This window comes from Pleuronectes platessa, chromosome 7 (genome assembly GCF_947347685.1).
Source record: "Pleuronectes platessa chromosome 7, fPlePla1.1, whole genome shotgun sequence".
In the NCBI taxonomy this organism is placed as follows: domain Eukaryota; kingdom Metazoa; phylum Chordata; class Actinopteri; order Pleuronectiformes; family Pleuronectidae; genus Pleuronectes; species Pleuronectes platessa.
The window spans coordinates 22872745-22885064 of record NC_070632.1 but is presented as its reverse complement, the minus strand read 5'-3'; the positions used below and the strand labels follow the sequence as shown (position 1 = coordinate 22885064).

At 41.1% G+C, this 12320-nt stretch overlaps 1 protein-coding gene across 1 annotated transcript in view; it reads right to left on the bottom strand.

Annotated features, from left to right (window-relative positions):
- Positions 1-12320, bottom strand: part of peak1 (pseudopodium-enriched atypical kinase 1) — a 99697-nt gene that overhangs the window by 23842 nt on the left and 63535 nt on the right. The window contains exon 4 of the mRNA XM_053426482.1: positions 188-3709. Coding sequence (XP_053282457.1) covers positions 188-3570 — 3383 coding nt within the window. The 5' untranslated portion in view covers positions 3571-3709. The remainder of the gene's footprint in view (positions 1-187; positions 3710-12320) is intronic.

The following is a 12320-nucleotide window of genomic DNA, read 5'->3' as shown; positions in this document are numbered from 1 at the left end:
TTCATCTATAAGGCTTAAAGACAAAGTCATGATGAAATAAATTTGTGTAAAATATTCACTTTACTGTAAACCCCAGTTTGGAACAGAATCCTATCTATGACGCACTACAGTTACAGGCTTTATAAACTAGAGCACATTTGAATATACTGGTATCAGGAGAGTAAATTAAAAGTTCATGAAAAAATACCTTATGTCCTTGGTGATGAGATCAACTCCAGTGTTTCGGGAGGGTGACGTCTGCCCTATGCTCAAAGGTCTGGGTTCTTTGGTCTCATCAGATGCCAGTTGTGAAGTTTGCCTGCACTCCTCTACTCGTAGTTCTCCCTCTCCATCACCAGTGGTGCTGCTACTGTCTGGTTTATAGGTGAAGATAATGGTTGGCTTCTGGGTGGGATCTTCTGCTTTGGCCTCAGTGAACCAGTGATGATTTTGGATTGGTGGTGGTGGAAGAATATGAATGACTGTCCCATCAAGCCCAACCAACTTTCCCTTCTCCTTCTCTTTCTCCACTTTCTCCACTTTCTCTCTCTGTTCATCCTCATCTCTCCGCCGACGAAAAAAGCTCTTGAAGGAGATCCAGCGTTTGGGTTTGGAGCTTTCTGCAGAAATACGTCTGCCGTCTCCACCAGGACTTACTTCACCTTCACTGGGTTTTAAAAAAGAACTGGAGGCAGAGCTCTTAGTCCAGTTGCCAAAATGTCTTTGAAGGATGTTAGAAGCGTGGTATGGGGAAGACGTAGACCTAGGAGGGGGGGAGGGGGCACTGGGTTCTGAGCGGGGGCTGGAGAGTGGGACAGCAGCAGAGGCACTCTGGGATTTAGACAAAACTTTTGAAGGCGTGTCATTCTTGGGCTTAGAAAGACAACCATCTGTTGTGGAAAAAAGAGACTTGGGTCGGGTAAGGGTCTCCTTCATGGCATCAGGCGGGAGGGCATACAGCTCCTCAGAACTGAAGTTGTTGGCTTGTGCTGAGGGGGACTCTGGAGGAGTTTGGGGAGGCTGGATGGAGGCCACAATCTGTGAAAGTACAGCACTAGCCTCCTCCCTGTGATTTACCACTGCCCCATAAGACAAAATTAGGTCTGTATCATCGTCATTACTGCAAGTGGCATCTCCACTTGTGTTGCAAGTGCGTGTAACAGAATTGGCAGTCGGGCTGGGTTTAGGTAAGTTTGCAGTAATGGCAAGAATGGCCGGGGTATTTGTTGATGTAGTGGGAGAGAGGGCCCCAACTTTTGAGCTCAACACAGTGCTTGTCACAGTGCTAGAGTCTGTAGTGGTTCTAGGTTGTAAATTTGGTACTTTGGATGCTGCTTCCGCTGGACTTTTTGTCTCTTCAAATGAAGCTCTCTCTGATGTGCCTGTACCAGAGATAGTTTTCTCTGTTGAGAAGGATTGGACACTCTCAGAGGAACCGATCTCTTCATATGTATGGCTGGCTACCCTATTACCTACCCCCTTTGGCTGTGGGATTTCCCCACTGAGTCCTAAGAAGCTCTTGTACACAGCTAAATTGTCATATGCACTTGGATTGATAACAATAGGTACTTTGACTGCATTCTTTGAGCTGCGAGCATAGGCTGGCTCATCGCGAATAATAATGGGAAATGGAGGCATTCCTGCATTATTGAAACTGTTGAACTTGATCTCTGATAAGTTAGGGGATTTCACAGGTACAGTTCGGGAGGAAGACAGCCCAGCAATCGGAGAAGTGGGAGCTGACTTGTGGCTGAAGTGTTGTGTAGGGATGGAGGGGCCAGGCCCAACACCTAAATCTACTTTAGGTATCTTTTGGCGAGGGCTTGTGCTTGATGTCCACACTTCTTGATAGCGTATACTCCCAGATTTCTTCCGGGAGGTAACTGATGGAGCAACAGATGAGGGTGATGTTGGCATCATAGAAGAAGATGGAGAAATAGGGGATTTTGGAGACAAAGGCTGACCTAAAGGAGCACTGGAGAATGATGTAGGGCTGGAGAGCATTGACAGGTTTTGTGGTTTTGGAATAGAGTCTGGAATTTGTTCGTCTTTGTTGGCCATGGATGCTGACACATCCACTACAGTGTAAGGCTTACAGATCAGCGATTTTTCCAAGTTCACTACACGGTATGGTTTTGCTTGCTCCTCTGTGGGACTAAAACTAATAGTCACTGGTTGACCTGGAAGTGCCTGGGGCATTGGCAGGCCTTCTCTGCCATCCTGGTCTTCTAATCTAATGGCCAAGACAGCCTTGTGTGTTTCATTCACCTTCAGTGGGCTCAGTGCTCTGTGGACAGGCTCCTTTTTAATAGGTGAAGTGATGGGGACCTGTGCCTTAGGGGAGGTGGGAGAATGCAGGCCATTTCGAAAAGCAAAGGGGGCACTGCTCCCACTGCTGGAAGTAGTTCGAGAATCCTCTGGTAGCGATGATGATGATTCTGGAGAAGTTGTAGACTCCGAGTTTGATAGGAAACAGCTGCCTTGCATGTTATGTGACCCATAGGGAAAGAGAGCTCCAGTGGAATCCATGGAAGGGTATCCATTTAAGATCTCATCATAACTATCATCGTAGTCCACTGCACAAATCCGCTGAAGTGAGCGATTCCGAAGAGGCACAGTATTCCATTTTTTCCCAACAGCAAAGGGAACTGGAGACAATGTGGCAGCTCGGAAATTTGCAAAGCGTGGTTGGCCTCTCATACGGATCTCCACCGATAGTAACTCTTCATCACTTTCATCCCAGCTCTCATGTTCATCATCATCATCCCTTTCAGTCTCTTCGCTCTCATCCTCATCATCTTCATCTTCACTGGAAAATTCTGGGTAGCAAAAGCGACCACCCTCTGTGCTAATGACCTTGGTGCTGTCACTAAGGGATACACGTTTTTGAGCTGTTCCACAACCACCAGTACTGCTGCTTCCCATGGCCAGACAGCTCGAGGCTAGAAGACCTCTTTCCAAGGACCGTTGGTATGAACTACTGATTCGTCCCCAAAACATGTCCTTGGAGCCAGAAAGGGGTGGTGGACTACGACCAGGACATAATCCAGCAATCTCCTTTAGGACATCTGTCAGTCCACTATTGTTATTATTTCCACTAGGAGTCCTCGGGCTAAGTTGTCCATAGCCCTCAATCTCCTCATTGCCATCCTCTCCTTCGTTGTTGTTTCTGGGCCCACTAGGTGTTTTACGATTCAGTCCATTGCGATTCCAGACTCTAAAGGCAGATGCTTTGCCCTGTTCTATTACATTTGGTGGTGGTTGAAGGTTGCCATCTAAATCGAGCCCTGCAGAGGAGCAGGGCAGCATCATAGTTGGCTTAACAGCAATGGTTGGCTTCTTAGCTACAGGTGGGCGAAAGTTTCCTGAGCGAGCCGACCCACTAACAGACCTCTGAGAGTTGGTAAGGTGAGGGATGGCTCTGGCCCCAGCAGTGAGTGGATTCTGTTGCTGAATTGTTGAAGGCCTCTGCTCAGAGGGAGGCTTTCCTCCACCACTCTGAACCAGACAGTGCAGACTTTTAGGTTTAAAGCAGTTCTTGCACTCGCCTGGTTTCCACACGTGCTCTGTGAATGTGCTGCAGGCGGACATGGTTACTGGTCCAGTAAGTCAGCCCACTGGGTCAATGGACAGGAAAACCCGCCATGAAGCCAAAGGCCACAGGGCCTTAATGTAGTATCACAATGATGAATGATGAATTCTTTAGCCTCAAACGAAGGGGATGCTGGACCTGAAAAAAGAAAAACAGGAGAAAAAGGTATAATTAAAATATTTATAAAATTTTATTTAACTAATGTGATGCTCATTAAACTGGAGTCTGACTTTTGTGTGTCCATTTTTTTTGTATACATATAAAAATCCATTGGGTCCATTTTCACATATCAGTGGACCGAGCTAAAGCAACTATTTGAAAGTATATCTGAATCTGAATCATTGCATAAAGCAAACCTGATAACAATATTGAGTGAATCTACAAACTCTGTCAGATTAAATGGGAGGTAAAATGTCTTACACACACACACACACACACACACACACACACACACACACACACACACACACACACACACACACACACACACACACACACACACACACACACACACACACACACACACAGAGCACCAGAATCATTTTTATTGTAAAAAATTTAAGTGGAAGATTTAAACAGCAAATGTTAAAGTTCTACAGATATAGAGTGGTTTCTTGGTAACAATTTATAGTGTCATCTGTAAGAACAGCGTTGTCACAGGTTTATTACCCGGTGGGTAATATCTCCACACTGTAGCTTCCCTATTACCTTGGTAACAGCAAGTGCACTTTAAACTTTTTCATTCAAAATATTTCACAGACAGGGAAATCTAAATTGAGACAGATTCTTCCATTTATACTGTTATTGATTGTTAATTTAAAACATTCATTTAATTTCTTTGATACAACAACTTAACTGCACAGAGTGGTTAGAAAATTACAAAGTTATGTCTATGTGGGACAAAAATACTCATCTAACAAGTAGGATTAGAACCCATTATACACTTATTGTACCCAGATTGAAATGAAGCAACAAAGGTACGAGGGAAGCTGAAAAATAACAATTGAGACAGGCAATGTTTTATGAAGGCACACAGTAGGGTTACATTCTCTCCATTAGGTGGCAAACTTTCCCTACTTAGCAGCCAGTCTATGCTGTGAACCAATGATCTGTCTCCTCCCAGCCCTCAACTGGACCTGTACAAATCTAAAAGCAAAGAGGCAGAAGTGAAGAGGCTTAGGAGAGCTTATTTCTGAATTGCTGTCCTGTGTTGTAGTTGGCTCTTTCAGCAAGGCTTAGGTGAGATAAAAGCCACTGATATTGTCAATGAATCAAAACCTTAAAGTCCTAAATCCTATGAACTAGAGCAGTTAGACGGAAAATGGAAACCAAAAGCACTTCAGCTGAGTTCACATGTGCTGTGGTCTGACAAATGGCTGTGAGGAAGAGTCCTTCATGTTCATAGATTTACAGTTAAGTCTGAAGTGAGAGATATTTTTGTAGTTTTGGCTCTGTATTCTAGCAAACTAGACTTGCAATGAAACAACTGTTACTGTGTTATAGGGAATTAGATTCGCAAAGGATGAGAGCTTTTTCTATTCACTGTCTCAACAATTTGAGGACATTTTAGCAGAACAGAGACTAGAAGACCTCTTGTTTTGGGGGCTGGACAATGGACTAACAAAAACAGGCAGTCACCAGACTTTGGGGTCACAGGGTCATGAGCTATTGACTTTGACTGCATAGAATCTGGCATCAAATATTTAATATAATGACTAATTTGAGTTACAACTAGGCTCTGAAAATTGCCACAATTTCTAAACTGTGGGTGAACTGGGTGAATGTGAAAAAACTAACTAAAAATTAAACTCACCCTCTTTCTGCTGCACTACATACTGGTATTAAGCTGTCAGCAAACATTATTATCACATATATATCATACGATTAAAAAAAACTGGCCTCAAATGAAGATCTAATCTTGTTTAATTAATAAATCACCCTTCATACAAAACAAGTTATTTTTAGACTTGAATACAGTCAGTCATTGCAAAATAACAAAGGCTGACATTTTAAAACCTAGGCAGAAATATTGCCCCAGGTTATCGGCACCATTGCATACATATCAGACGCATCCTGTTTTCTCGCCCCGCCACGTCACACGTTAGCACTAGGAAGCCACATCCTTTTGTTTAGTAAACAATGTTACAAAGTTCCCTATTATAAATCCTTGCTATATATATTTTTTAATAAAACTCACAATCTACCTAACATTATTGGAAGCCCTGAGAGGCAAGGAATCGAGTCGATGTGCTCTATCCACGACTTCAGGTATTCGGTGACTGCAAAGACTTTGATTTACTTCATGTTTGCAGTAATTGCCCAAATTGCTTTTTGAAACCCTAAACTGTTTGCACTATGGGTTTAAAGAGACTCCCACATAGTCCTGAGGAAGTTAACTCTCGCTTGTCTTTTAACATTAGAGGATGACAAATCAAAACTAGGGCTACGTAGTAGCACTAACGGGCCCGATCACAGGCAATTTCAAGTATGTTGCGGTCGGTGAAGAGAGAACGTTCGATGACCAAGCGCTCGTCTCCGCGTTGCATGCGTTTGCGCACTGAGGCAAGGATAAACGCTTCACTTCCTGTAGCCAGCAGGTGGCGCTATGATTTTAAGTTATGGTGTCTTTGTTGATGTCATCAGGTCGCGCCTCTTGTCTTACATGTGTAGTTTGGACACGATTGGACCATGTAATAGTGTAATCAAACTTTGACGCCCCGCCACGGTCACACGATGTGACAAAAAATGGATCTTTCAAAAACTTTAGATCTCCATCTTGTTGTGATGACACTCGTCAAAATTTTAAGTTGATCTGATGAAAGCTCTACGACAAGTACATCAAAGTAAACATGTGGAATATTGCCAAAATGGCCACTAAATCCAAAATGGCGGGCTTCCTGTTGCGTTTTTCATAATGCTCCTTGAGGCTTTTTTGTGCATCTGGTCATGATACACAACTATCCTCATTTTCGTGAGGATCAGTGAATGCTAAATGAGGGGCTTTCCCGTAGGTGGCGCAGTTGAGCCATTTTGCCACGCCCATTTCCAAATACTCCAAAATATGTCAATTTCCACCACTTTCCAATTTACTGCAAACTTTTAAAAACTTTTTGTGCACGTTGAAAAACGCTCAGAATAATCCTTACAATTTCAATAGGGCCTCCCACCGGAGGTGCTCGGGCCCTAATAAGTTTAGTATAATAACATGACAATGAGTGAGCTAAACCTGAGTTTCATCATATAGATATGATTAACTGTACAGCAGGGACCATATTGACAGGGGCTGGTGAATCCGTTTTCTCATCTATCTAACAAGGTCACAAGTGTCAGATCCTGTGCGGAAGGGTGTTACCATGGCAACCCCCTGACCAGGGCCTCACACAATAAAGCAGGAACTCCTGAATAAAACTTTGCTGACAAAGTCGTGATGGGTGTGGGGAAGATTTATCCTGTTACAGCTCATCCTCCCAGGAAACAAAGACCATAAATCAAACAATATTATTCAAAACTTGACGGGGCTGTGTCACATAAACACTGTGGACAACTAAAAGTAAGGCCTAGGAAAAGTTAGATATCGGTCTGTGGAATGCCTGTAACAGCTGAGACTAGGTTGCTCTCTAGATGACAAAAGCAATATATTCATCATTCATAAAAGGATTCAGATCATTTTCGTCACACTCCATGCACGTGCCTGCATGGGACAGATTTATGACTGTTCTTCACAGGAGTAACACAGCGGTTGCACATGTACTTAAAAGAAACAGACAGCAGAGAAGGCATATATTTCAATAACTTTTTGCACAATGAGAAAAAGCTGAGGGCTCTCATGGGATTCACACCAACATTTTTTTTTATTTGAAGCTACATTATTTGTTCCCTGGAAGTCAAATGCATGGCAACGTGAAGAGTTTTCTTTCGAAATCAAGATAAAGCCTCCTCATTGTGTGATACTTTCTTCACAGCGGCTTGACAGAATTATGAAAAGCAGCTTCTGGCGTGCAGTCTAAAGAGATAATTCAGTCTTTCAGTCTTTTGTGTCTCCAATCACGCTTCTGAGAATCAAGCAATATCCGCTATCCAATATACGTCACAGACGCTCAACACCAAAAGATAACCCCAGTGGTTTTCAGTTTTCCTTTACTCCACAGTGACAGTCACTAATATGACGCAGTGTAGAGCAGCCAGCAAAACTGTCTTACACTTTAGTTTCTCATTAAGCCAAAGGCAGAAAGTAGTGCCATGCTGTGACTGACAAGTTCCCACCACATCTAATCTGGGATGACAGATATGCCTCGGGGACAGGGACAATCCCATCTGCCCGGCAGGCCCTTCCTAAACCATGTAGGCCAATATTTTGAGTTCACAAATCTCAGAGCGCCGGGCATATCATTAAAATATGATAACCCCAGAAACCGTACAGAAAGAGGGGAGGAAATCTCTTTGAAATAAGTACTCCATCTTGCTTATGTAATCATCTCTGTCACTTGCGGTTTTACATAAGAATGATTTTATCTGTGTTCCAATATAAGTGTTCTTACGCGTGGCCATCCGCCAAATAAAGGACTGCTATTTCTGTGTAACTTTCATTATGCAACAGATACTACACAACAGAACCAAAATGTGATGAATTACAGCACGGCAAATTGGTTTCCACACAAGACCCTCGATAATACAAAACACTGTGCAGGCACGTTGCGTAAACATGAAAGACATTGTTCCCTTAACACACACACACACACAGACACAGACAGACACACACACACACACACACACACTATAGGACATCAGCTACAGGTCATTAGTAGGACAACGGGTGCAGGGCATGACCACAAACTCTTTAATACTAAACATTAATTATATGTTACCCTACATTATTAGTTCTTCAAAGTTTAGAAAAACATGAAATTACAGAAGCCATAATTTGTTTTCATTGGATAATCATTCTTATGCCATCTGCTTAGTGATTCTCCTCAGTCTTGTTTTGTTTTTCACTGATTTACCTGTCCTGAATATTTAGTGGGGCTCATGCATTAGTGTTGACAATTTAAATGGATCTTTTATTGATAAAGATTGATGACTCTTTTTGAGGTAAAGAACTGACTGCTCTTCATTAAAGACTTAACTATACTATGTGAAATAAGATTTATTTGTGCTCAAAAGAGTGGGAAGAAACAATTGACATAGAGTAGAGACAACTATTGTGATTTCAATATACAGCTTCTTTCTGTAGAAAAGTGAGTTGTGGCAAGATTTTGTCGTAGTTGTATATTCTTATTTTATATCACATTTGTCCATAGTCTGAATGCAGGGGTAGAGGAAAATGACTGTTCTATGCTTTAAGCCATACTTTGATTGTTGTGTTTAAATTAAATCAATAATGTAACAACAAATAATGCAGTTTATGTCATTAAGTTAATAGTTGGAAAACTGTGGTTATTTTGATTCATCATGAGTGATTCATCAAAGAACTAAATATTTCATGAGGATATTAAACCGGAAGCTTAGGCGTGTGTATGTGTGTGTGTGTGTGTGTGTGTGTGTGTGTGTGTGTGTGTGTGTGTGTGTGTGTGTGTTTGTGTGTGTGTGTGTGTGTGTTATAAATCTTACAGGCAAGACTCCAGATATCTGAATTAACACTTTGAATAATTAATGAAAAGTTAATAAAAAAGTGCTCTCTCATATCTATCCAATATTTAGAGTGGATAAATTAGTGCAAAAAAAAACAACTCGTGTTCCAAATCAGTATAAAATATAAGAAGGTTTTAACATTCAACACACACACAGTACATTTTCAGTGCATGCGTGTGTGCGTGTTTGCATGCTCGTGTGTGTGTGTCTGTATGTTTGTGTGTGTGTGTGTGTGTATGGACTGTCAAATGGCATAAGGAAGCTTGTGATTTTTCATGTAGGCAACATTTATATTAAGTATCAATACATTGGTGGAGTGTGTACGTCTGTGAGTTTTTTATCTAAACAACATTCAACAACATTCAGAATTCAGATCCACTGTCTCTGTGCCAGTGCTGACAAGAAATGAGACAACAAACATGAAGTAGACTGCATTAGTTAACAAACATCAGCCACTTTAAGTACACACTGTATAACACTACATTGTTTATCTCTCATTAAAACATTTCTGGAAATGACCTGAGCTTGGTACAGTTCAACAAACATTTCTCATTTTTATAGACAGGATCCACTATACGAAGAGACCTTCTGCTCAATTCTTCCAGCATCTCTCTCTGTCATATGTTCTACACACAATGAGCACAACTAAAACAAAATTCATCAACAAACGAAAACAAGCAATTTAAGTTTACTATTTGAATTAACCATAGACTGCATATAGTAGTATATAACTTTTTTTCCAACGCACGTGCACCAGATTTCATATCAACATTTACAGAAAAGAAGGTAAATATGAATATACAAAAACGTTTCAAATTTTCTAATTTCAAGCTTCCAAACACTGAGTTGCAACCTTTCAAAGCCTTACTGCATACAGCTTCTGTGCACGTTTCTGTTGTTTCAGAAAGATTTACAGCCTGTTTTTCACTGAACTTTAACCCCTGACTACACACAAGGACTGAAGCTGCTAGAGGGGAAAGGTGAAATTACAGGTACCTCATTAAGAAGCTATATCAACCATCTCTGTTGTTTACCTCAGCTGCTCCGATGTCTGTCTTCTGACTTGACGGCTTGTCCAGATTTACTGTACTAGCTCTCTTCTTTCTCGTCTTTGTTTCTTCCTACTCCATTCTTGCACTTTCAAAGTTTTTCTTTGTTGTTTGTCTTTTCCCTCCAGCTCAAATATTCTAACTCTCTTCTCTCTCTCTCCAGCTCTTTGTCCGTACCCACTCACTTTTGTCGTTCAGGCTGTCTTTCTCACTTTCGCTCTTTCCTCTGAGATATGTAAATTTGCCTCCCTCCTGTCCATATTTCAGGAAGATGCTCAACTTGACATACTGTATTACAGAAAACAATCAGACATTTTGGGGAATTTGTGTTGGGATAGTGATTTTCAAGAGTAGCAGCCAATATAAATTTTTTCCAATCCAATGACCATTTCAAAATCAATTCTCTAAACACATGTGGTTTTTCATTACTTTGTCCACCTCCCCTGAGGAGGTTATGTTTCATTTGTTTTTTTTGTCTGTCACGCAAAAACTACGGAACCAATTTTCTTGAAACTTGTTGGAAGGATGGGCAATGGGCCAAAAAAGAACTCGTTCACTTTTTGAGTGTATCTGTATTTTTAATCACTTTCTTTAAGATTAATGTATGTGCCCTTCTTTTCATCATTTGTGTTTTTTGTGTGTGGAAGTGAGTGTTCCCATCTGTGCCGAAATGTGAGTAGCCAAAGGAAAATAGAAAGAAATCTTACAGCTGTATGAAGACAGCTGCAATGCTGAGAGTGAACAACAAAAACACTCACATAATTCATTACACCCACTGAAATGCTCAAATTCTGGTGGCACCACCTCTAGTTTTCTGTTTGAAAACAACAAACTGTCGACCAACACCACGAACCAGCAAAGCTTTGCTTAATTAAAATGTAAGACCTGAAGTTGCAGGGTGGGTTTATGTTTCTGAGACTGCACTTGATTCGTTCAGATGAGATACAGCGTCAGCCCACGACGTGTGACCATCTGCTGCCGTGAAAGCAGAAAACACTATCTGGTTTTGCCCCATGTGAGATGTCACACAGCACCTACTGCTCGGTGCCACTACCACCAAACAGCTCTGAGACTTCCAAGTGAGATACACATCTATACAGAGATAAGAATAACTTTCTGAGCAGTAACTGGTGGGCTAGAATTTTATTTACTGAAAGCTACCACAGTGAGACTCATCCAAGAAATATTTCCCTCCGTGTGTGGCATGCAAGTTTAGTATGCAGTGAAGCAGCCTTGATCTTAGCAATAAGGTGGATGCAATCGCAGTGCAATAGAGGAACAGATAGAAACTCTGTGCATGACAATAACTTATCTTATGTCCCAACAATCATCACAGAGCATACAAAGACATAAGGCAGTATGGTTGTGTAACTGTGTTCCAACCCAATTTAAATGAATGGAGCATTTACAATTTGACCACTAAGGAGAGAATAGTTTGCTTACAGTGGAGCATGAGTTCGATAACTTAGAGCAGGTGGGATCATTTTTAACTTAATAATGGGATTGCATTGTTCTTACCTAACTGGCCCCCCACCATTAAGTCACCCATTGGTTTGTGAACTGCTGTTTTGAAGCCCCACTTGGCATTTTTTCAAGCAGTATGTTACCATATTTGGGAGTGGAGGTTAGCCTGACAGCTAAACTATGCTTTAACATCTATTTTACTGTAAAAATTACTATAATTTAATCCTCATCATGCTGTATTGAAGACTTGAGAGAAACAATTGAGATCATAAACTTCGTATGAAATTCTTTATTGTTGTAATAAATCAAGTAAGTGAGAAATAGGATCAATTTCTCAGACTTTTATAGAAACTGATTTAGTTTTGCAACCAGTATACTATGATCTCACCATAAACCACAAACTACAAGCCAGGCTGTGCAATATACGTGTATCAGTCATCATCTTTAATAGGAATTCATCCAAAATGAAATTTACCTTGGATCTGATTTACACTGTCTCTGATGGATGTGCACCAAGAGGAATTTTCAGTATAAGATTTAGATTGTCACAACAACTGGACACAGATCAATAGGATACTTGAGATGAATACATACTTAATAACAATTAT